This window comes from Haemaphysalis longicornis, unplaced genomic scaffold, assembly GCF_048455015.1.
Source record: "Haemaphysalis longicornis isolate Haplotype H1 unplaced genomic scaffold, Haemaphysalis longicornis Haplotype H1 scaffold_3, whole genome shotgun sequence".
Classification (NCBI taxonomy): domain Eukaryota; kingdom Metazoa; phylum Arthropoda; class Arachnida; order Ixodida; family Ixodidae; genus Haemaphysalis; species Haemaphysalis longicornis.
The window spans coordinates 39,295,035-39,320,458 of record NW_027526335.1 but is presented as its reverse complement, the minus strand read 5'-3'; the positions used below and the strand labels follow the sequence as shown (position 1 = coordinate 39,320,458).

General features: G+C 47.2%; 1 protein-coding gene across 1 annotated transcript in view; it reads left to right on the top strand.

Annotated features, from left to right (window-relative positions):
* LOC144173222 (uncharacterized) overlaps nucleotides 1–25,424 on the top strand; it is a 521,919-nt gene that overhangs the window by 452,707 nt on the left and 43,788 nt on the right. Inside the window, exon 2 of the mRNA XM_077701720.1 lies at nucleotides 5,911–6,050. Coding sequence (XP_077557846.1) covers nucleotides 5,911–6,050 — 140 coding nt within the window. The remainder of the gene's footprint in view (nucleotides 1–5,910; nucleotides 6,051–25,424) is intronic.

Sequence of the window (25,424 nt, the reverse complement as noted above, 5' to 3'; positions counted from 1 at the left end):
ATTTTAAGGCGGAAGCTTTATGGTATAAGAATTAAAATATTACTTCGTACTTAGCGCCCTACAAAATGATTCTACATATCTACTAATGGCCAGGGGAAAACATTATTACCATTAAAACTAGCGTCTAAAAATACTGAGCGGGCCGGAACAACAGACTCACTTTTGGTAACGCGTTACAGTCAATCTCGTCACATTCACCACTCGTTACGCAAACTTACTTTCCTCTAAAAAACAGACGCTCAGCAAACGCGATATAAAAATTTAAGGCAGAAATAACCAGGCGTTGCGCAGTGGTTTATACAAACCGACTTCCTCTATACTGACATTATTTGGCGGTGTCAAAATGGGATTGTTATCTCCGCACTCGAACAACGCTCGCCGCCCTAGCGCTTAGCGCGTGGTCCTATTGTTTATTATGACCGGCCCTCTTACACCACTCGGCGGCGACGGCGGCCACGGATAGTGTCGACATTTAGACAGCCGTGTAACCACCAATGCGGTCAAGTACCAGCGCTCGCCAGCGTCGCTTCCAACATCTCCCTAATGCAGGCGCTTTGTCTGGACCGGCCCCTGAGAGGACGACGTAATCCACCAATCATATTTATTAGGCCGCGTATCCGCCGAGACTGGAGGATGGGGAAGATGTGGAAGAGAGCCCCTATTGCAAACACAGCCACAGCAAGCGTAAATCGCTTGTCTAATTGGCTAGAAGCCTGGCGCGCGTGCTTTGTGGCGCCCCGTGCAGCTCGAAACCATACGTTGCTTGGAGCGTGTATCTCTCCCTGCCATTCGAAGGCATAGTTTTATTTAATTTCTGTCATTTTTTACCTTTAATGCTCTGTAGGACATAAGCTCTGACGTTGCAACAAACCGGGGAAGCACCCGCACATTGCGGTCGATTGCTTTCTTAGGGATGCTCTATTATTTGTTTTCCGTTGTGCTTCTTGTTCTAGCTAACCTTTTGTCTCCCAATCAGACTTTCCGAGCACAGCTTTAAAATTTTTGGAGTAGTTAGTAACAACAAATACAATAAAAAGATCCCCCAAACTTTTTAAGCCCACGTTTTCCTGTCAGGGCGCTTCCCGCCATAATGGCCCCTACAGGCCACGTTACGCGCTCAGTGCTCCTATAAATAGGGACTTCTACCTCCTTCAATCTGCAATAAAATAGTGCAAAATAAAAACAAAATACGGGTAGGGGAAAAAAATTCCCAAAGGGCTTTATTTATCTTGGCGTCAGCGTTACTTTACTTTTTTCTTTTTATCCCAATGGAGGCGAGGAAAGAAGAGGGGTGCGGTGAAACGTAATAAATCGCAATCAAGCTTGACAGCTTGTCTAGGCTGTGGCAGTTACACCTTGGGACGCGGCCACTCTTAAAACCGGTTGCAGTGAACGCACATCGTTCCTGGCGTAGCCACCTATTGAACTTTGGCCTAAATTAAAAAATCAGGATGGGCGCCGGGGCCGATTCTAAATTACTCATTCTGTTTAGTGAGAGGGCCACGACGCTGATTAAAGCAGCGGAGACCGGGCAGCGTTAGGTACTGACGCAACTTGCGAGGCTAAACTTGACAGCTCGGGCATCGAATTAGTCTCTTTCTCCACAGTGACGTCCGGAATCCGGCTCATTTTGTGTCCCAACTAAGCGAACTTCACAGCAACGCTTCTACTTCGAGTAGAACCGCCGGAAAGCTTTATGCACATGTTTCCCGGAGCCCTTCGAGAACGAACTTATTTAGAGAGCGGAGGTTGAGAAAAGATGCGTTGAATTTCAGGGATGATGCCTCGGCAATGTTTTCAATTTGTGGGAGTGTGAAGTATTTTAGCACAAATTACTGCAGGAGCGTAGACACATTACCAAATGCGGCAACCGCAACGCTATACACGGTCACGCATCACACCTAAGCCTTCTTTGGGCTCTTCAATACCATGTGCGCATGCGCCAGTGCGCACGACAACACTGTGCGCGTACTGTGTTGCACTGGCCGCGCAAGCTCTTTCATTTCAAAATGGCTTCTCTGCGCCGATACAACTCAAAGGTTGTGTAGAAAAAAAAATGACACCCAAATAAGATCTGGCCGTGATTGGACAGCGAAGCCGCCAAATGAGTGCAAGCGCAAAAAAAGATTGGCCGGTGCGCAGTATATATAAACGAGGGCATCAATAAAACATCGTGGTTTATAATTTGCAATTTTGTCATTTGGAATTTTATCAGGCACATGAAATGCACTTTGAGATCATGTGTGTGAGTACCCGTGCACACGAATGTATAACAACGCACGTTGTGAACGCTTTTGGCTTAACCAAAAATTCTTTAATGTTTTTTTTATTATGTATAAGATATGCGCGTATTTATTCAGCCTTACAAATTAACTGAACATAACTCGTAAAACATAAGCGAGTTAAATTAAAAGTCACCTATCTTCCTGGCAACGGTGTTGGCAGCGCTGGAATGTGTCAAGCATGCTGTGCGTTATAAAATCGCGGCTGAGAATAAATGAGTTGTTTCGCTGCCGTCTTTTGCCTACAAAGAGTGCCTAATATACCTGCTTTTTGTTGTTTTCTTTTTGTGCCGTAGCTACCTATGCGGGTAAGCATTAGGGGTACCCTTCGCCTAACAGACGATAACCGAGCATGGCGGGCATCGTTTTCAAATTCAGTAGGCCGGTCGCTATAACAAGGGACAGCGCGTCGTTTAGCTCAATACCTGCAACGTGTGTTAGTATAAGACTATTCCAAAAGCAACGCCATTTTTACTAGACATGCAGGAGTTCTCATTGGGTCACCCCAGAGTAAACAACTCAAGTTACATACGTCATTGAGCAATCCTCTCGTTGCTCCTATTTAAGTAACTGTGAAGTTCAAAACTGGCAGTTACGCAAATTGTATCGTTTCCCCCGCGCTTTTTCATTAAAAAAAGAAAGCTGCCTGCACACTTTACCGTGAGTTAACTTTCGTAAATCCCTTACGCACTGCTTAAATTATTTATTTTTGTAATAGAGCTTATTTTACCAGTGAAGCTGTTTAGCAAATCGTAATTATTCGGTTCCGGAGTTAAAAATACCAAGAAATTGCCGAGCGCCCGAACATGAGCGTGGGCCTCGCGGCGACTGCCCGGTACTTAACAAAACCAAGAAAATGCCGAGCGCGTTTTGTGTAGGCGTGTGGGAATGAGCGTGTTCGCCATGCACTTGCCTACCTTCTTATGTGTACACGCGGAGGCTTAGAGTGTTGTAGAAGCGTGTTTGTCTTTGTGCGTTTTGTGTTTATGTGCCCTGCGCATTCCTGTGCGCATTCGAGCGCTTGTGTACTAAGTGCGTGTATTAGTATAATTTTAGGTGCAGGTGTTCTACAAACAATTTCCTCACTTGCGGCTTTGTCGAGAGTCGTTTACACGCAAAAGGAACGCATTCAACACCGAACAATAACGCGACCCGGTCTGCCAAACAACCATGAACGTAACGACCATTCCGGGCTCCGAATTTATCGGAGCCGGCTCGAACAGTGACCGGAGGGTGGCTCACAAAGGCATTTCCCCCTCCCACTACTTCCTCCCTCGCCCTTCGCCTTCCGCATTCCCGCCCTCCACGGTTATCGCCGGCACTAAAAGGGATCATGACGGGAACGAGCTCATTAATCTGAGTAACCTTTGTTAGCTCTTCGGGCTATCCACCACCGTGAGCAAGGGGGGACCGGGCACGTGCGTCAGGGTTCACGTCAGATGCAAACGGACGCTCTGCGGGGACAATAATCCAGTTCTTCTCTGCGCTCGTATTGATCGGGTCGCCATTCCCATTCGGGCGTGGATGAAGACTAAGACCAACGAAATGAGCTTCCGGGGAGACATCGCATTCAAACTAAGTGGGATCGAAATTATTGTGTGAGCTCTCGGACGCAGCATCATACGTGTACCCGACGCTTTCTTTCACACGCTCAATTAAAGACCCGCACCATATTTACCCCGAAGCCTTTGTGCAATGCACCGTTGTGTGTACCCGATCATCCCATCTTCTCACTGAGAAGATTGTAGTTTTTTTGCGACAGTTTGCCTTACGGCATAACAGTTATATATACAACATCACATTTGTTTCACGCAGAAACGTCAGCAGGGACCGGTACTGAGGGCCCCATATCCACCGCTGTAAATCAGGAGGTCTCCCAGGATGGAGTCCTGTGCCCCGGAGGTGTTGCAGGCGAGAGGTTTGAAGGGCAGGGCAGGTCCATAGAATGTGGCTCGTGTCGGCTTCGGACGCAGGGACCGTACAAAAGGGACAGGTGTCAGCAAACGGTGTGCGATAGCGGGCAGGCCAAGCGTGGGCTACTGCTGGGGATAAGACCACCCCAACTCGAAGCTTCCGCAGCAAGACCTCCTCCCAGCGAGCGAGCCCACTGGGGAGGTCAGTTCCACGCGGTGGAAGTAAAGCACCCGTGGTGAGACGGAGATTCTCCCTTTCCACCAGCAGGTCTTCTAGGGTGGACACCAGAAGAAGTGGTACCGGCCGTAGAAGGTCTATACGGCGACAGGCGCGATCCGCCGCTATGTGGGCAGGAATCATGTCCCGGCGAACCCACAAAACACGCACAGGACATTGGTATGTGTCCAGGATCTCGTGAATACGTGCCGACATGCTGGTGCTACGCGCAACGCGACGTAAATCACGTATCGCTGTCGTTGAGTCCGTGTAAATTTCCAGTTTCACGCCGGTAGTTACTTTCGATTCAAGCGCTTGCGGGGATAAATTGGTCACAGTTGGCACAGGACCGAGGTAATTGGAGAATAATGGGAGAGGCCTTTGCCCTGCAGTCGGCGTAGATAGGCTGGTGATGATGATGATGATGATGAAGCGCTTGTAGACCATCCCGAATTGCAGTAAGTTCTGCCAACAGGCTTTGTAGAGGGCGGAGGGTCTCGTAGGCGCAGCACTAGTTTAAGGTTGGGTGAGAGGGACGAGCCAAGGCTGTGGTTACGAGGCAGTCGTGTGCCCCGGCGTCCACGAAAGCCTACATGACTCGTGGCCGCGTCGCAGGCGCCCAGTGACGGACATGAAGGAGGGCTGCATCAGGAGCTTGACGAAGGCCAGAGGTTCGGACATGTAGCCTTGCCAGAGGCTTGTTGTCCGTCACCTGATGGTAGAGCCAGGGTGGTCTAGCCGCAGAAAAGGCGGGAATCGTATCAGGAACGTGGCCCATATAGGCAGCGAGAGCTGCTGCCTCCGGTGCATATCCACGCTTTAGCAGGCGAGCTGAACGACGCTGATGGATGATCTCATCTAGCGCGTTTAGCTGTGCTTCGGCTTGTAGTCGTGCTTTTTTATGTGCTTGCAAAGGGATGCAACGCTCGTATTGGGCGCGGGTGGCGCTTGGGACCTATTGAACAACAATACCATGTTTATGATCACGAGATGCCTTACCGCGTACAGGGCGAAGCATGGCAGTATCCTGTTTAGTGTTTACGGCTGATCGTAAACCGGAAAATGCTGCCCTAACAAGCCCAGCAAAGTGAAAGCCGGGCTAGTTGGAAATGGTTCATGACTGGAACAAGCCCCATGCAGCTCTTGTAAAAAAGTGGCTATAGCAGGCCTTGGCAGCAAAGCACCGCTCTCATTCCTGCCTATCGTTTCTTGCGGTTATTTTTTGCGGCGTTTGCGATTGTGTCGTTTGCATTGGTGTTTTTGACTGATCAGAATACACCTTACTCCAAGCAGCTTACACGGAAGGGTTTATAAAATTTTCTTGAGTTCACGTGTAGCATAGTTGCTGAACCGAAAAACATCGCAATAGAGGTTAAAGCAACCGCGCATAAGGTTTCTTTTATTTAAAGGCATATTGCTTCAGAGGAGCTGACAATCTTTCTGGCGTAATTTTGGCATTTACGAAAAAATCCCCACTGACTTATTTGTTCTTTTGTAGGATTGTCCTGAACAAGCGTCGAGGAGGTTTATGGAAGATGTGGAGCTCCAGTGACAGAGACAGCAGGATTTACGAAACGGTAATGTACAGCGGGAATTATTACGAAGAGCCCCTGAGAAAAGACGACATCAATGATAAAGGTAAGGCTTGTTGCCTTTTACCCTACGCCCTCCACCTCCCCTCCCCCCCCCCCCCCCCGCCCGTTCCCCCCGCTCGTTATATTTTACAGGTGTAAGATGAAGCCCTTACAATGGCGCCACTGTTGCTAACGGGCCAACTGAACTGCAGGCGGTGCAACGGGAGGGTAGTTGACGAGGATATGCTAAGCCATGAATTAAAAGATAGCATCATGCTCTGAGGTCTTTGTTAGTCACGCGGCAGCCGCAACTTTACGGACAATGAGTTTGAGTTTTCTTGGCAGGTTGTTAAGATAATCGTCATAGCTCGCAAATGTTACGCCTAAACATTGGCTTAGCAAGGGTGATTGGAAAAGACTCCTCGCCATAGTAACACAAATAGGAAAGGAAATGGCACGAAACGAAAATGGTGGTAATGACGATTCAGTGCCACGTCTTAAGACAGCCAAGCGTAGATGTTCTCTGCAGGTGGATTCAGCTCGCCGACAGTGATCCATACAGAAAGGTACATTTTGAACAACCCTTTGTACGATGGCCAATCAGCTGTATCAGTTGTCACTCAAGTTTAATCAATCAATCAAAAAACTACCTAGGGCGACCCCAAGACATATGTCGCGTACGATAAATTATTAAGTGTACATACTTTGAAGCCTGGCAATGTTACATACCCATATAGTAGCATATACCCATTGTGGCGTATTGGGCACCGCTTTATGAGAAGGATGCGAGTTGCTTTCGCAAGACACTTTGTGATCGGAGCAGCCAGATTGTCTTTCTCAGCGACAAAAGCACTTGAGTAAGGTCATTAAATTGAGTAGATATGGTACTTATTACGACAAATTGTAACTTCATAGCCCCACAGTATTTCGAACCAATTACTTCCCCTTTGTATTCTACAACACGACCTAATTCACTGTTCTCTCTGTAATGTAGACGTAAGTTGTATACAAGCTTCTAAAAAAACGGAAATATATTTGGCCCTCGGTATCACCCGTCAGTGCTAGTGTCTGACCGGATAAAAAACACGATGGGAGAAGAAGGGAGAAGTTATAGGATATCGCCCTCGTCTCCCTTGCATTCTCCGGTGATCCTTTATGAAACGTGAACTTCCGTGCGAGAGAAACTTTGTGAAAACCAGCCTTGTCTCGAGCTTCCGCGCCTCACTTAATGTCTTAAGCGATGTGCGCCACAAAAGCAACAAAACATAAACATCACTCGCCTGTTTTAAAATACACCAGCCATCGTACACATAATGCGTGAGCTTCTATTCTCCAGCCCACAGTGCATTAAAAGCTATTGTTCACCAAGAAGTTTCTAGTTTTCTTTTCTTCGTTATCAGAGAAAACTTTGAATTTCCTCCGTTCGCATCCGACACCAGCGTGTGCTCCCAAAGTGGAAGTTGGTAAGCGATGGGCATCTTTCACCCCCGCACCCTTTCTCTCTCCTTCCGGATCCGTCGCCGCACATCGGAGCCGCCTGCCCGGAGTTCAATGCGTACCGCGGTCGCCGGGGCACGTGCCCCCGGCCTTTTCCCAAACTTTAGCTGAACTCGACGCTCCCTGCTTTGTGCGCGAAATTGAGAGCGAGAGCAGCGCCTACCACGTCTTCCCTCTCCTCCTCCTTGTTTTCCTCTTCCCTGATGTGTCCCTTCTGCGCGTCATTATGTTCAGGCGGCTTCCACCCGAGCTCGGGTTTTACCTAATGAACATTTCCGAGCCGACCCCGTTCGAGAGGCGAGCGTCTGAGCAACGCACTTCCTTCCTACTTTACGTGCTATACAAACGTGAAGCAGTCGGTGAAGCTTCGCAACTTCCTTCGTGTCGTCTACATTGAGGCGCTAAGTGTCATCTGCTCGTTCAATGCACTTTTGGGGGAGCGATAAACGTGTCGCAATTCACTGGGCACTTTAGACCTCCCGCATGTGTAAAACCTGATTGTAGCACATCGGTGCTACAGAATGCCTAACGAAGCTACAAAAAAAGAATGCCTAGCGAATTTTTGGGGAGACCACGGCCCAATTTTGAGGCAGTGAGCGGTGCGCCCCTTTGTGTCTGTGAAAATAGGTGCACCTCCATATATGCCGTAACTGTCAGTGTGTACGGGAAGACTTGCGGTGGTACGTATGTCGCTTTGTTTGAAAACGAACCACGCTTAGATTCGTTGGACTACGAAGCAGGAGTTGTTGATCTTTTTATATTTGAGTACTCGAATAACACCAAGCTCTAAATAAAGCCGAAATTATAAAGCTGACAATAAAACTAAAACGTGCTGAAGACCCTTATTCGGGAGCATATACTCAGATTTTATTACACCTGCCCTAGTGGGGGTAACCTTGTCTCAAAGCAAGGATAGCGGGGGTGAAGCGAATACCTTTTGTTCCACTCCTCATAATGTCTAGACAAGACGTTATTTTCCGGTTGAAAAAAAAATATGAAATTTTCGCTCGTCAAATCAAATTGTCAACCACAACTTGTGGCGAATGCCCATGTGGCATCCACGGGCAAATAGAAGCGAAAACTCTAAATGCGCGTGAAAATTGACCATACCCAGACTCGGCTTTACAATACCTGAGAAGTCAAAGAGCGTCGTCGTAATGAACCTCGACAGTGCGCGCGTGATAAAGGTTTATTTTTTTTTTTTTTTGCAGAGTTGCCACAAATAGAGAGTTGCCTGTAAAGAGTGCTCCAAAGCAAGCATATTTGTGTTACGGGGAACAAAGCAAACCAGAATTACTAAAAATGAAAACTATTGTGACATTGCTGCTACATAATAATTTGACATGATTGCAATCCCGATTTACGCCTTTTTTTTACAAATAGAGCCAGGGGCTGGAAAGGCAGCGAGGCGAACCCTACGCTCAGTAATCGCATTACATTCACGTAATAGGGTTTGAATATGTATGCATTCTTTTGAAATATTCAATTATGTAACCTAATACCCACAGCTAAAGCAAACATTAAGTAACATCAACTTTAGAGCGTGTTGAACTTGTTAGGAACGTCACCCGTTGTGTGAAGGGCAGTTAGGAAACGTACTATTCGACGCAATAAATTAGGCCATGCGGTTTTTTGCGCTCACGTCTTGAGAGGAAAGCCTGCGTCATTTAACACTTTTACGGGCCTTTTTTTTATCGGAGCCTACGTAGATGTTCCGGATGAGTTATAAGTGAATAGTACTATGGAGGCTCACCTTGTCGTCGTAGCTGGTTCGCTGGTCCCAAGTAGAGCCACACGGCGTTCCTTCGTAGCGGCTGTCGTCGCAGCGTAAGCCAGAAGCTTCGAAAGCCAAGTGGTTTATATAGTCATAAGCATTCGAAATTCGTGAGCCACTGGCGCTTGTCATACATCTCCCCGTTGTTTAGCGCAAAGAAAACTGTAGGTACATTTGGGGCAAAATATACGTAAATTAACCGGCAGCGCCAGAGTTCATTCAGTTAGGAACGCTCCTCGGGTTGGTGTTTACGATAGTAAGCGAAAATAGTGGCAGTGCGACGCACGCACGTGCGGGAGAAAAAGCAAGCACAAAAAGAACAGAACTCACGCTGGCGCTGTTTCAGGCAGGGGGCGCGCGAGCAATGTGGATGCGGGAAGTTTTAATTGCATTGGGCGGTAACAGTGAGCGGATAACGGCGCTACAGCCCATTATGGCGAACTACGGCTGTGCACTTCAGATAGCTTTCACATTGAGTGGAACGGCTTTAATTTTTTTCTACAAAGTACTGAGGTAATTTTTAAGTATGAAAAGTTTTTTTTATTTGGCAAACCATCCCAATAACGATGATTATGAGCCGAGAATATTTCATATTGCAAAAATAAGTCAAATATTTTTTTGTTGTTTTATAATTTTCTTATTCGAAAATTCAAAATTCCTTATCTCCCAATCATCGGGCAGGCTTCGTAACCACGGGACACAAATAATCAAGAGTACGAAAAATAATCTGATTCGTTAACACGAAAAAACTTCGGTTGCAACCCACGTTGGCATTTCAATCGTTAAAGTCCTCGACATTTAAATTTTTGCACGCTCGAGCATTTGCCGACCCTGGCGTTAGCTTAGCACAACTGGAGCTAAAAACCTTCTATCCAGCTGGCCCAAACTTCAGCATCGAGCTTGGCGATGATAATGGCAGTAAAATTATCCATCGTAATCATCATCAAGCAGGCGCGGATAGGATGGCGGGGTGGCAATCTCGGCACGGCAAATAAACGGGCCTCCAACGCTTGAAATGGCACTTGTGTCGGATGGTTTATGGCGGCACGATGCAATGACGACCCGTGAGTGCATCGTTTGCGGACGGTTTATAGTCGTTGTACACACATTTTTCACATCTATGTTTATGTTTTTACACAAGGTATAACACTCGCTTGCGTGCGCTCGTAGTTCTTGTTATGATGCTCTCATATTGGTACTTCCATGGTAGAGATAAACTGAGCTCAATATTTGGGAAAGCAAGGGAACTGACATAACTTTAGGCCATAATTTGTTTCTCTTTCGCTCATTTTCTTTTTAACAGTGTCAAACATGTAATTTCTATATTGTAGCCTACCCTAGCTTGTTGCCTACTCTGGTTTCTTTTGATGCGTCGCTATAACCATTAAATTAATGTTTCTCACAAATCATCACATGTTCAGAACCTTTAGTTGCCTAAAATGTTACCAACCGACAGGAGGATAATAAAGTATACATTGACTGTCACTCTGCACGCTGATATGTTCGCACATCAAGGCATGCAAAGATGGCTCATATGTATCGTGAGCCATATTTGCTAAGAAAGGACTATTTTAAAAGAAAAGAATGACGTAATAGGAAACGATTATTGACCTTTTATTCGCATATTCTCTGACCAAATTAGCTGTATGCCCCAAAACCGGTATCAAACTTATTCGCGTATCGGCCAGTTTCTGTGCAACCGAAGTTGGGACGTAACTCCTCAACTACACTTCTCGATCCCAATCTCAACTGGACACGTGGAAGTCCTCGACAAAATTATGGCTTGCGGGCTCCAGTCAGTTCAGTCCCACGCTAACGTAGAAGACAAAAATATTTAATTTTGCAAGTCAGTGTCATTTAAATGCAGCGGCGAGTCTAGTTGGAATCACCTGGACCCGAATACGGCGAGTGACTCCATCTTTGGATAGGATGCACGCGAATGGGCTTGTGGGTAACCGTGTACATTCTATCGTTGGTTGCGCAGACCCCATCATCAATGGGGCGCTTTGACTAATCAATGCATATAACGTGTCCGATAAAAATCGATCTACAAACCTGCTCTTCTGCTACATGCTGAGGAGATTAACATGAAAGTTCAGTTTGTGTAACTCTAATATTTCGCAGGCTTCTTGTTTGTTTGTTTGTTCAACCGATGGAGAGAAGTCCCGTTTGGGCCCCGTCATTGCGATAATTTATAACAAATTTAGCTGTGTGGTATGGATTCACTCTTTTTCCTATGGCTATCTATGTTTGTTTTCTCATTTTTGGAACGTATAAAAAAGTAAAAATATGAACAAACACAGCAGCATTGTGGCAATGCCTGCCTTGTTTGACCAACTCCGTCTTCTAAGTTTCTTAAGTTGCTTCACAGAAACTCCGTTTGCGAAACGTGAGGGCGAACTGCCCTAGTTCTACCCTTGATCCTTTTTCCCGTTCAGAGTCTAGAAGCCGTCGCAGTGTCTTTAACGAAAATCACGGCAGTGCAACAGAGGGCGTTCCTGGAGTGTGTGCTTTGTTTAGAAAACGTCATCTCTCTTCGTTCGTTTTTGGTAGTTCTCGTTGTTGTTAAAATTTGATTCACAGTCAGATTTCGTGTCTGTTGTGCGTGTGTACAAATGCAACACATCGCCAATTTCAGTTCTAAAAGCGTATAGTATTCGGAACAGAACCAGACGGGAACTTCGCCGCGAATCCGCACCAATCTTGGCTACGCGCCAGTGTTCGACAAAATGTTTCTTCGTTCCTCTTTCTTTTTCGCGCCAACCGGACTCCTGGAGCTTGACAATGTTTCCTCGGAACGGCTTTTCTCTAGCACTGTCAACAAAACAGCAGCCAGCGAAATTCAGTCAGTACCCCTTCCTTTTCCTGGCCGGTCTCGTCTGCACCGACATGTTTCCATTAGCTCTCCTCGAAACGGGTGCGACCCGCCGAAACATTTTTCGTTGCCAGCTCCCCAACAGCCGAAGTCACGTCAAAGGGTTCTTTCGGCGACATAGAGAGACACCACTTCTACCGTCATTATGATGTTAATTTAGCTCGGGTACGCCTCGCTTTGATGCGAGATTTATCGCTTATTCATGCCGCCACCTCATTATGGCCGCTTCTTTCTTATCGATTTCAGTGTATTTCTCGCAGTTTCTATTACGAACACCGTCGAGTCTGCTGACTTTGTTTTCTGTTGTAATTCTTAATGAAATAAAAACAGAGCCAACATCAAAAGAATTTTCTCAAGAATGAGAAGCCAAATTGAAGAACTCTATTAGATTACCACAGCAAATTCTGCCTCTTTAGTTTGTCTTTTAGGAAGGACGCAATGCTCGTTTTTTTTTTTTGGAAAGGATTATGTCGGCTCGAGATTTAGGCATAACATGCTTTGTGAAGGCAGGGACACCTTGTTTTTGTCGGGTGGATGGTTCTTTCCTTGTGAGAATTAACAGAAAAAGATTCCGAGTTTTAACCCACCCAAGCTACACCTGGCCTACGAGGCGCCGGAGGGGAGGGCTCCGGATTAGTTTTGACCAACTGGGGATTCTTCAAATGCGCCGAAATCTCGACAGGCGGGTGTTTTAGATGCAAAGGATCTCTTGCTCTCGGCTCTGTCGTCCGTCGTCCGTCCGTCGTCCATCCGCACCTCTTCCCCTCTCCCCACCAGCGGTGTGATAGCGCGCGCACTTCTCCTCCTCTCCCTCTATCCACGCTAGCTGTGCAATAGCGCGCGCGCTGCTCCACCTCTCCCCCTCTTCACGCCAGCTGTGCGATAGCGCGCTCGCTACTCATCACCGCAGCTGCGCGACAAGCGCGCATGCGCGTCTCCTCTCTTATCCCCTCCCCTCCACTCCATCTGCTTTATATAATAAACCCGGTCCGCGCGCCACTCCCTCAGTTGCTGAATCGGTTGATTCACGCTGCGCCGTCCGGAGTTTCGTCATTTTCCGTTATTTGGATACCCAATCTCGTGAACGTTTCGGAACCTCCGAGATGCTTCGCATCAACTCAGGGTTCCCTCGCGGGAAGGTGGTGTCTTTTTTTTTTTTTTTTTTTTGCTTTCGCCTTCATCAGAAAAACTGCCACCGCGGCCTGGTTCGAACCGATTCGAACCACAGGCGCACACACCTTAGCCACTGCGCCACCACGGCGGATGCCTAAAAGAAATGTTGGTGGCGGATATTTATTGCGTCCAGCCTTTCCTATAGCAACCCTTAATGCCGCCTCTTTCTCCGCAAGCATATACTGCTCAGTTCTGTACTTTTTCGCGGTTTCTTTCCCATGTTCTGCGTCTTCCCTTTCTTTAAATTATGAAAATCTGCTCGGCACAACATTCCTTCGATGAAACCCGACCCGTTTCTTGTTTTAACATTTGAGCCTGCGTCCGTGCGTGGATATTTTTGCGGCAGCTACTGAAAACTTTCATAACTCGCTACCTCTTAGGTAACGACCAACCCTTTCACCCCCCCTTTTGTCCTTCCATGTCAGGATTCGTACAACTACGCACTGACACCGTTGTTGATTAATCACTAAGCTTGTTGAATTTCCTATGCAAATTTTACGCGAATTTAAAAGCCTTCGTGGTAGACTACAACTGAGAGGCTTTATTTGCCGGTTTTTCCTCACTTAGAAACAGCCTTTATTTCATCAGACGGAAAAGAAGACTTGCTAGAGAGATATAGTGAGAGAGAGGGATAGAGTGGGGAGTGAGAGGCCAAGTGCCGTCGAGAACAAAAACACCCCGGGCCGTTCTCGTTGGCTCGGAACTCGGAGAACACTGCCTGATGAAGCTCGTTTTCTTGCCGTTAGATTAGCTATACGAGATACGGAAATTCTCCTGGGAGCGCAAACCACAAAGCGAGTGCTGTCGGCGAAACAGGTCTAGCGATTCTGTTGGTGATGTGGACGCAGCGTTAACCAGCCGAGTCTTCGCTTACTGGCCTCCTTGGTCGCTGGCTTGTCTGCTTGCCCGCTTGCTCATTTCAGGGTTCATTGGCAATGTTATGCACTAATCTCTTCCTGCAGGAAAAAGCAGGGTCATATTTTTTTGGAAGGAGGGGTGTATTTCTTTTATCCTGTTTATTTTAAAAAATAAATATTCTCTGCAACCATTCCCGTTTTCATATTTCCCCTCTACAATCTTTCAAATGAATCAGGTATTGTGTTGTGATAGTTCCCAAAATACAAAAAGCCATCCAAACCATTTATGGAAATAAATGCTCCTTCAGTAAGACCTCGCGTTTAGTATTTATCCACTCTAAATGGACATTTATTCCTTGTTTTGTGTTTTTTTCTTCGTAAGGTATTCTCCATGTGTCATTCCAAAGTAGGCCTTATATTTCCCTCTCGAGGGTCCTATCTCCACCCATAGCTCGTATGACGCGAAGCCTGAAACGGCAAATTTATAGCTGTGAAGAAAAGGTCTCCCCTTTATACAGCTCATAAAAATTTCCGCCATAACTGTAACGCCGCAGCTACTAGAAAAAATGGCTATTTTATTCACTAATTTCTAGCTCGTTATTCAGCTCTGTGCCAATTAAGAATCTGTGGTACAGTGGACGACAAAAGAATGTCCCGGTCGGTGCCCTAAACGACCTCCTCCAGGCTAATGGCCATTTGTTGCTGGCGACGTTCGTCAGACGATCCCTGGCCTCCCTTCCATAAAACAGGAATGGAGCAGGGCAGCACTTAAGGGGCGCTCCCAGGCCGTTTCGTCTTGGGGATGTGACCCACGGGCATGAGAAGCGATCGACCTCCTCCCATCGCGACGTGCGTAGCACTCGTAGGCTCAGCCAGTCACCTCCCACCCCCCGTCTTCCCTCCACCCTGGCGCCTACCCCGACTCCTCAAATTTTCTTATCTTTGTTTGTTGCATCTCGTACACTTTGTCCTCAACGGTTCTGAGAGATTGAAGCCAGCGATCTTATCTGTTATGGTAAAACATTTGGTCGATTTTGACCTCCTGCACTCGGAGTGCCAGCGGTGCTATCTTCGCTAGCGTCAAGTCGCAGGTAGGAAGGGCGCGCATGCGTTGTCTTATCCGTCTCGGTGATGCATTACCTATTAGATTTAAACAACTCGAGCGAGACGAAGGAAACAGTAGATACACCGCTGAGGCCTGTAGAATCCGAGGAACGTTTGCCGTTTGTGCTCCTGCAACTGTGTGGAGGCATATGTCCTCACAGCGCCTGCGTGAACATGTTAGAGACAGATGCTCAACGGCGTTCGGAACGTGCGACATAGAATACTGGCTCTTAAAGCATGCGAAGGCAGCTCTAACAGATACCAGGGAATATCTCTCAGGAGAAAGTGAAGTTATATGTTCTGCGCCTGACTACGCAAAGGCATCCGGGCCAGTCACTCCAATCGTATCGATCTCCGGTTGTTGGCATGTAATTGAAGAAATTTGTTCACAGAACGACGATCCGGCTTCTTCGGACAGTGAAGTGACCCTGCGCCATTGAAGTGGGACTCGCCGCGCGATCTATCGCTGCTTCAGCAGCCATCGGTGCGTCATGGGGACGAAATAGCTTTATCTGATGGCAATGGGCAATGTTGACAGCAGCGTGCTGCAGCTTCCGAAGCTATGCTCCGACCTACCAGTACGCATTCGAATGTCACGCGTAGTTGTTGTATATCAAATTGGTTCGAAAAGTTGTTATCAATACGGAATCTCGCCCGGCCTTTCTTATCTTGGTGAGGTGTCGGCTTTTTTGCTGGTTAAAAGCTTCGCACTTTCGTGGTTAAGATGTCACATAGTTGAGATATTTGTTATTTGTTTTTATATTCTTATGCTTGTTCAACAACTTTTGGGATTGCTGTGTTGCTCCGAACAAGCTCCAGACTTTATTCAGGATTGAAAATCATGCTAGCGCTTCGTTGCAATTCTCGCGTAATTCCGGGAATACTTTTCCGCAGCAAAAACCTCTGTATGTATTGTAAGCACTCTTTGCTGAGACGCCAGCTGAAACAGGGCAAGGCCATATATCTGCGCAAAGATGAATAAATTGCGATAACGCATTGAAAATTAAACTAGGGTAAATGTATATCATATTAAAAGCAAGTGAAAACAATAAATGTAACCAAATAAAACAAAAAGTCGCACTTTTCGGAGCGAGCGAGAGAGACAAATTATTATTATACTGGTGAGCACGAGACTGTTCTTAAGGCCTCAACCCAGTGAGAGGCATCCTTAGTCTAAGATGTCTTGGTGCTGGCTTGCCATCCGGGCCAGTTCCACCGGTCTGCGCTGTTCAGAGAGTTCGGAGCTGGTCAGCTTCTCAACCCACTGCTCATAAGCAGGGTAGGAATTATGGGTAAGGGTAGGGGTCCGTTGCGTCTCCCATACCACGTGGTACAGGGTGCCAGTAATACGACAGAACTTCAAGTTGGCAGGGTACTGGGTAACGTAAATAGCGTTTGGTAATGTGTTTTGGGGATATGAATTGGTTTTTAGGCGCCCCTTCGACGCCTGTTAGTTGTGAATGGGGCGGTGGGAAGCGACGGCAGTCGTTTTTGTAGTGGGCGAACATCTCGGCGTATGTGTGGAGTTGTGCTGGCTTTGAAGTAAATCGGTCGTTGCTTTCTTCTTCTGGGGTAACGGGTGACTTTGTATGAGGGTGGGCAGTGTCTTATGCCGCGTAGTTCCCTTCGAGGGACTGGTGGCTTGTTGACCAGATGATGGGAAGGTATGGTAATCATTTTTTATCGAAGAAGGTACAGTGCGGATCGAGAGACGCGGCTAAATACGAAGTCCCTGCAGGTGGTCTCAGAATCGGTGATGATGGTATGGAATTCCTCGCCCGTTGTGACGGCAAGAGCGACAGCAGCTTCCTCGGCAGTGTCGATGGAAGTGGTGAGAATGGTCGCTGTTGCCAGTTCTGTGCCTCGCGCGTTAACGACACCGGCTGCATGGGCTTTCTGATGAGGGTAAGGCGATGAATCTGTGTACCGAGTGCGGGGTAAATGTTGATGGTTCTTAAAACTTAAGCGAACTCGGGCCGTCCGCCGTTGTTCGTTGAAAACCGGGCGCATGTTTCGGGGCAGGGGTGCTACGCGGATATCTTCTCAAATGTCTGATTGGACTCTAATCTTGTTATTCTGTCGTGATGGGACGTTCTAGTACGGACAGAGAAGTGTTGCCCTTCCCGTGGCGTGAGCTTGAGTCGTATCTGAAATGCGTGGTGGGCCTCTAGTATTTTACCAGGTGTTGTGGACCCTTAGCTGCAAAATGTTCTTGGTTACTGCACTGATTTTGAGCCCCATAGCGGTCTTGTAGGCCTGGCGTATGGTGGCTTCAAGTTTCCGTATTTCTTGTGGTCTGAGGGCCAATTTTGGCGTGCCATACGATATGCTGCTGATGAGAACGGTTTAGACGACGTGCAGAGTCTCGTGTGCGTGAAGTCCGCAGTTACGATTGAAGACGTGGCTGATGATGGCACGAGTTGATTGAGTTTGGGCTATAAGTGGGGTAGGGCTTTTCCGCCAGCTCTACCTTTAGGTATAATGGGGCCAAATATCCGAACGTAGAGGACATTCGGGACAGGGTGATGATGTATACATAGTTCTGGTTCTGGTATTCCGTGCGTGGTCTTGTGGGTAGTTCTCTCGGTGAGCGTAAGTAAACCGGACGTTTTGAGGGCGCACTCCGGTTCTCTCGATTGGAGATATCGTTGGGCGGTGTCAGTTGTCATTTGAAGTGCGCCTTCCTGATCTCCGGTTGAGCCAGTGGGTGTCCATAGCGTGAGGTCATCCGCGTAGAAAGCTTGTCGGAAATGTGCAATATCTTGGAGAAGTGGTGAGAGCTTCTTCATAGCAAGCTTAAAGAACAATGGTGAAATAACTGAGCCTTCAGGCGTTGCTTTGGAAATTGGTGTAAAATTGTCAGATCTGAGGTGGACGATGCGCAAAGGGGCGGTTCGGTTGGTGAGAAATGTCGCAACCTAGTTGTAAAGTCTCTGCCCGAAGTTGGTAGTAGCTATCTTTTATAGGATGGCTTGGCGATGACATTGTCGAATGCCCCTTTTATTTCGGGGGCAACGATGGAATGTTTTCTTTTTGTTTGAAAGTTTCATTAGTATGTCTTCTTTGAGCTGTAGCAGGATGTCTTGGGTATTGAGATAGGGCCGAAATCCGAACATGGCGGTTATAAAGTAGTAGTTGTCCTCTACGTGACGATTGTGAATCATGAGACGATTGTGAATCACGTGTTCGAGAAGTTTGTCTACGCACGACGTGAGAGAAATGAAACGGAGGTTTTTGAGTGTTAGGGGTTTACCGGGCTTGGGGATTAGTGTGATATCTTCATGTTTCCGCTGTGGCGGGAGAGTTCATTTCGTTCAGAGGTTCGTTCATGTATGTGAGCAAATTTTGGAGGGCGATGGGTTCCAGATTGCGCAGAAGTTTGTTTAAGAAACAAAACTGATGTGTATTTGTTGGAGCTGCAATAAAGAAGCTTTTTATAAGCCCTAATATTACCATTCAATATCGCTCTGTATTTGTACTTTGTGTTCTGGTCTATGCTTGCAAGGCCAATTCTTAATTAATAGAAATTCCATCTTTGCTTGTGTTACCTAAATTTTGAACCAAATGGAGTTCGCTTTCTGTGCTATGTTTTCTGTGCATAAAAATGGTGTACTTTGTAACGTTGCACCTGAGTTGTGTGTTAAAAACACGGAGGGGGGGAGGGGGGTGTCGCTTTGTCAGGGAATTCGTTTGCCTTTTCGACATCCCCGAATAAAACCGCTACCGTGATGTTTCTTATGTGCTCATTATGATGTTTGCATACGTAGCGTCTCCCTTGTAATTGTTTCGGTTGTCTGAAATAAACATTCACTCTACGTCACTTCACGAGGGATGTTGCCCTGTACAGGAGGGATGTTACTTGTTAGGCCGTGTATCCCGGCTTCACTTTCCTGTATTGTGAAAGGCGTATCCAGTTCTGTGTCCGGTTGACCGATTTACTGTGGTGGCGGCGCCTGGGTCTGTGTCGTGGGCTGCGCTTCGAATGATTTCTGGACCTCTTGCAGCCGGTCTTCGTCTTTTCCGGAGTGGTTATGTATTAATGTTTTAATCTTGTGCGAAGTTGTGGATTTTGGTTCTTTGGAGACCATTAGCGATCGGAGGAGATGCCAGGTTCTCCGGGATCCCCGGATCCCGGGTTCCGGGATCCAGGCTCCGCGGGATCCCTGGAGCGGGGTTCAGAATTGGTTCTAATTGTGCTGGCTTAGTTGCCGATTATATTCTTCTGCTTCCAGTGTTAGCAGGGCTACACGAGTGCGTAGTTTGCGGTTAGCCTTGCATCTTTTCCGCGCTTGAGGAGGTAGTTTCTAGCGTCACATAGCTGTTTGAGGTGATTGTCTATCGCTTGCTCGCCTTCAGTAACAAGAAGTACTTTTGCGTGTTTTGCAAATGTCGGGATAAATTGAGCGGACCAATCTTCAATATTTTAAATTGACTCATTATATTATTCTCTGAAGGCCTTCGAATCAGGTAGTAGGGCTGTTCCAATTTTTTGCCTGATATTCTTGTGGTGGGGGATACGGAATTCTATAATGTGATGATCGCCCTCAGCCGGCCCATTTGTCATTCTTGATGCTATAACTTAGCGTTAGCTCAATAAAGAAAAAAAAAGTTAGCGTTAGCTCGGTTGAAGTATCGCGGGAGACGCTGTTGCACATATGCGTGGGTGTGTCTGGGTTTTTGCGCAGACGAAGGCGATGCTGTTGGATTGCGTCATATAGTTGGGTGCCGTTTCGATCATGGCGATGCTAGGCCCGCACCATGTGGTTGGCACTAAAATCCCCTAGTATTGTTAATTTATGGCCTTTAGTGCTTAGTTTTCTTTCTTTAAATAGCCTATTAATTTCTGGCTTGAGGACAGCGGGTGGACTGTTGATATTTAGGACATATAGGCTTGGTTACGTCGTTTTCTTTTTTTTTTTTTGGGGTGGGGGGGTGAGGGGGGTGACCTTCACGAAGGTGTAGTCGATGCAAATGGGGAGGATGTATTGTTAGGCGTTTGATCGGTGCGGACGAGAATGGCCGTGCGAGCAAGGGTGTCTGGGTGTATGTGATATAATCCCTGAGGGGGACGTTGGTAGTGTCTGTTTCTTGTAGGGCGATGATATCAGGTCGGTGTTGTTGAGTGAAATGAAAGAGTGATCTCTTGCTACAGTATGAGCGACAAATTCATTGCCATACGAAGGTTGCCGATGGGGTCGCGGCTTTAGGCGGAGAGGAAGGCGGTGTCCCCATGATCTTTGATCTGCACTTTTCTCCCGCTGGAATTTCAGGGGCGCGAGCCTCGTTTGGGTTTCTTGCGCATTTCCTTCTGTATAATTTCTAGTGCAGCAGCACGTGTGTCGACAGCTTGATATTTCGCGTTCAGGCCCGGAACAAGTCTATGTATATAGCGCCTGAGGTCCTCAATCATGGGTGAAACAACCGCAGTAGTGCGGGCTCTTCAAGATGTGGGATGGATTGGTATGATTTCTTGAGTCAGTGGTGTTGGCGCTTGTAGTTGTGCACGGACCTGAGCTATTTGCTGCTGGAGAAATGCGATGTTCTTAGTGTTTTCGGGGAGTTTCTTGTGGAGTTGGGCATTTTCCTGTCCTATTTTAGCATATTCCGGGTCAGCGAGAGACGCGGGCGGGGACTCGGTACGCGGAGGTATTCCCCCACTTAGTGGGTCAAAATCCATTGTGTCTTCGGGCGCTGTACTTGTGCTGGTTGAGCGTCCGGATGCTGCTCGACTTGCATGATGGAGATTGCAGGTGAGTCGGCGTCCGGATTCCGCTAAATGCCAAATCTGCCAGTCTGACTATTGCTAACCAAGTCTATAGCAACTGCCGTCCGTCCCAGGAAACTAAAAAGCATAAATATACGCAAAGGTTCGAACTCAAAGTAACGAAATTGCAACTGAGTACGTATTCTAGCACCCTCTTGCGATTACCTAAACTACAACAACACAAAAACAAAAAGGAAAAGGAAACGCTCAGAATAACAACAAAATTACAAATGTCTGCGACATCCAGATTTTCATGGAAATAACTGGAAACCAAAAATTATAACAAAGAATAATTGAAAATAAACTCTAAACGTATACCTGGTCAAGCATCCTCCCAATAGTAATTAACATAAAAAAAAACTACGGAAAAGCGACATCGTGGTTGCCATGTTAACTTTAATGCCCCCAAGAAAGCGTAAAGTTGGTGAAACCGAGGAACGGCTTAAAAATGGTCACTGTTTCAAAGAATACCGGCATTCATAATGTAAGTACCTCCTAAATCTAAACTTAAACTGAGGCGGTTAAAAGACGCTCAAAATATTCCAACGGCAGTGAGCCATTTCGGGCCGTTGGTTTTTCAAGGTTATTTACTATGTCTTTTTTCAAAACAGACACTATATTTGTCCAAACATGAAGACAAAGCCCAGTTTACAAGATTTATTACTCCCCTCTCCAAAAAAGACAAACAAATGGGCCTAAGTTTTTGTGTACCAAAAGTTCGAATTCTGATGCCCCAGAAGCTACTTGCCATACTTAAAATATAACTTAAGTACTGACAACATGAACTGAATCTATGAATTTAATTTGTTCTTTGAAGCGCCTCTTGTTTCCCACGTCGCCTGTCGAATGGTCCCAAAGTGTAATTAAAATGAATTTTAGGCTGAATTAGTTTTGGTGTGGAGTGGGACCCCGGTTACTCGGCGCAGTCCCCATTGAAAAAACCATTAAGAACCTCGGTTATGCGACGGGATTTCATGCCTGACCCGGGTTATCCGACGACGCACGTGAAGCGCACGGCCGACCGGCCAACAAAATGAATGTGCTGCTGACCTGTTCAGCGGACCTTAAGCCCTCTCAATCGGATCTCTCCGGCATAGCGTTCTTCTCCATTCCATCTTTTGTTTCTCTCCCCTCCAGCAGCCGCCCGCCTTGCTGGCGTCTCCTCTCGTCGCGCAGTCCGCGCGGTGCAGTGCTCAGGCATTTATTTCTCCCACTCAGCAGCGAATAATCGCCAGCGAGGTAACGCTGACAGGCTTAGGCTTCCACGTGTGCTTGTCATGATTGTGTGCATCATGATCCGCACTGGCTGGCGAGAATAGCGGCAGTGGAGTCCAGTATAAGATGCGTTTTAATACAGCGTGATTGGCACCTGCACTAAATTATTCTTTTCGCATTTACTTTTATAGTGATTTGGATCTCCGAGCTCTGAAAAACATTTTTACGTAGTTTACATTGAAGTTTCTTGCAAATTCTTTGCGGGAAAGTGTATTTATAGGCCTAGTTATGGTTGTTCGGATTTTGCGACGCTTTTTCTTGGTCCCGAGAAAGTCGCATAACCAGAATTTTAATGCATTTAGTGTCCAATACGACATTTATAATTTGAACGGAAGCTTTTCACAACACACCCCCGGCCTTTACAGATGGCGCAGTTATGCTGTCAGTCGGTGTTACTATCTATGTTGCTGTCGTGCCCGCACCCACAGGATTTCACGCCGTCTCAACTGCGACGAAGCAGTAATAGAAATACACTATAGCCGTCTTTTCGTAAAAATGCCTCTATACTTTGCTATTTTTAACGTCGATTGTGCACCATTTGCCTTGGCACGTCCAGTGGTGGGTTCCCGTCTCTAAGCTGACTGCTTTTAAGTGCGAATGCACTTTATAAGCGACTCCAAACCATCCACCGCCGGCGTCGGCGGCGTCGGCGTCCGCAGTGCTCCTCTATATTTAAAAAAGAAACAGCATCCGGCGCCAGGTTTCGATCCGAGGACTTTGCGGCCGCAGCGCGACGCTCTACCGACCAAGCCACGGACGCGATGGTGATATCAGTGATAGTGACGCGCCTTATATCTTTAACGCATTCAAACTACGTCGTCAGCGGCGTGCGTTGGCGACTCAGCGGCGTTATAGCGGCTTCATAACTGCGTGGTGTACACGTGATACTACAAACCCGATGGAAGAGATGGAAGAGAAGGCGGCGAGGCGGTGGGCTGCGGGGGCCGAGCGCAAGCGCCGCAAGCGGGCCGACAACCGTGCATTCGCACTTTCACATTCTCCCCCTCGGGGAAATGCGGGGGAATTTTTTATTTCGCGCTTACAATGCACAACGTAAACCATCACCACTATTCCACGAGGTGGCAGCATTTAGCAGGCGGTATATTGGTTCGTCAGTGTTGGCCAACTCTCAAAAGTGCATTTGCAGACGGCGAAAAAGGAGTTCGAAGGAAAATTATTCGCTCATATAATCAGCCTTCCCACAAGATACGAACAAAAATGCACCGGTTTAGCAGTGTCGAAAAGGCTGCTGAGTTAGCAAGTGTGCCTCTGCGGCTTTAGTCTGGCGCTTTAGTTAATGACGCTGCTAATTCTCTTTGTTATTCTTATTCCCAAGGGCGACTCGCCGGGACCAGTCACGAAGGTGGCTCGCAACTCGCGCTCCGTCACTGTTGCCGCAGTGTTCGCTGCAGTTCCTGCTCCTTCTCCTTTTGACGCAGGTCATAATTCATGAACGAGGCCTCGCACGTGCGTCCTCGAAGCCGCGACCACTAATGGTTATGGAGTATTAATTATAATGGCTTCTACCCGACCAACACTTCCAACCTTTTTGTTCTGTTTGTGTGCTCGCTGGGACGCTGTGCACACGGCCATGCGGAGGCGAGCAAACAGAGCACGCGGCAGCCGTACTTTGTTGTAGCGCCGCGGTTCTGGTCCGGAACCCCGATGCCCGCGTGCTGATAGGAAGCCGGTTTTGCTTTGGCACGCAAATGAAGTCTGCGCTACGCCCCACGCACCGACAGCCTGCGTTGAGAGGGCTGTTGCAACAACGTCTGCAAATAGCACTGATCACGCTTTGGCCGTAGTCTACATATATAAAAAAGAACAGGCAAGCGAATGGGGCGTTCCACTGAGCGTAGATCAGCGTTTAACGAGGAGTTGCTGTTAGCAAAAACTTACCATTGAAAATAAAAGTCCCCCAACAAGTCCCACCGGTGATAAAACTAATTAGTACCCTTCGTGCGGAACGCGCATAAGTTTGTTTTCTTCCATCCTTTGCTGTACTTTCGGGAACTAAAAAATGGCTGTTAATAACTATAAAATGATCGTATAACCGTGTAAAAGAGAATAATTAGCCCTAAACAGGAGCATAGTTCTTGTGCCACGAGCATTACGTGATGGAAATAATGCGCTGTGTGGTGTGTCTTCTTCAGTCGTTCCGTCATTTTAGCGCAAACTTGATTTGCATCATGTCAGGCCAACTAGCCCGTCACAATGCTTTGATGAGCATTACGTGGTTTGCGATGCCTTTTTGCGTGGACGAGGAAGGAGATGTGAATGAGGAGCGGCAGCTGTGTTTCGGGGTACTATCTCGGCATTAAGTTATCTCTTAGCTCAAAAGTCTAGATCACTTCAGGAATTTTGCACTTCTGCTGAGTGCAAACTGACTAGCGTAAATGTGGGTCAGACTTTTTCGCGGCCCGTAAAACTACGTCCACCGCTACGGGCCCCACAGTTGGGATCCAATGCTTACCTCCCGGATGTCGTAGTCATTTTAGCGCAGCCCCACTGATTGAAACAAGTGCGTTTCCTTTCCACTGGCTTCCTCGCGAGTTTAAGATTGCATGACACCATTTTTCAAGTACAACAGCGGTCATTGTCATTTTACATGATGCGAAGTGAAGCTTGGCTCTTTACGTAGAAACCGAATGAAATAGAGAGGGGTAGAAAGGTAGAGAAGAATAACTTGATTGCCCCTCAAATACTACTCCTATTTTGGTATAGTTGGCAGTGAAGCAAACCAAGCTGTCTGAACAAGCATTTCCTTCTTGTACCCTCTTGAATGCACGCGAGGCGACCAATTTTCTGCCTTTCTCTAGGAGTGTTTACTTTCCACCGTGGGATTACGAACAGATTTAAAGCTTCAAATTGGCGGCGCGGTTCTTCTTTATTTTTGGGCTCTTATTTCTTCTTTTCAGAGCACAATTTGGTTCCTCCGGAAAGACCGGCGCAGGCTGGGAAAGCATTATGGCAGCCAACAAGAGTGAAATAGAAATGGTGCACGATCGGTGCACTAAACGTCCTTGCTAGCAGGGGGCCCAGGAACAAGGGAATGCGCGTACTACTGTCTCCCATCCGCTGCCTTTTCCCAGGCCCGCTTTCAATTTTCAGCGACCCGC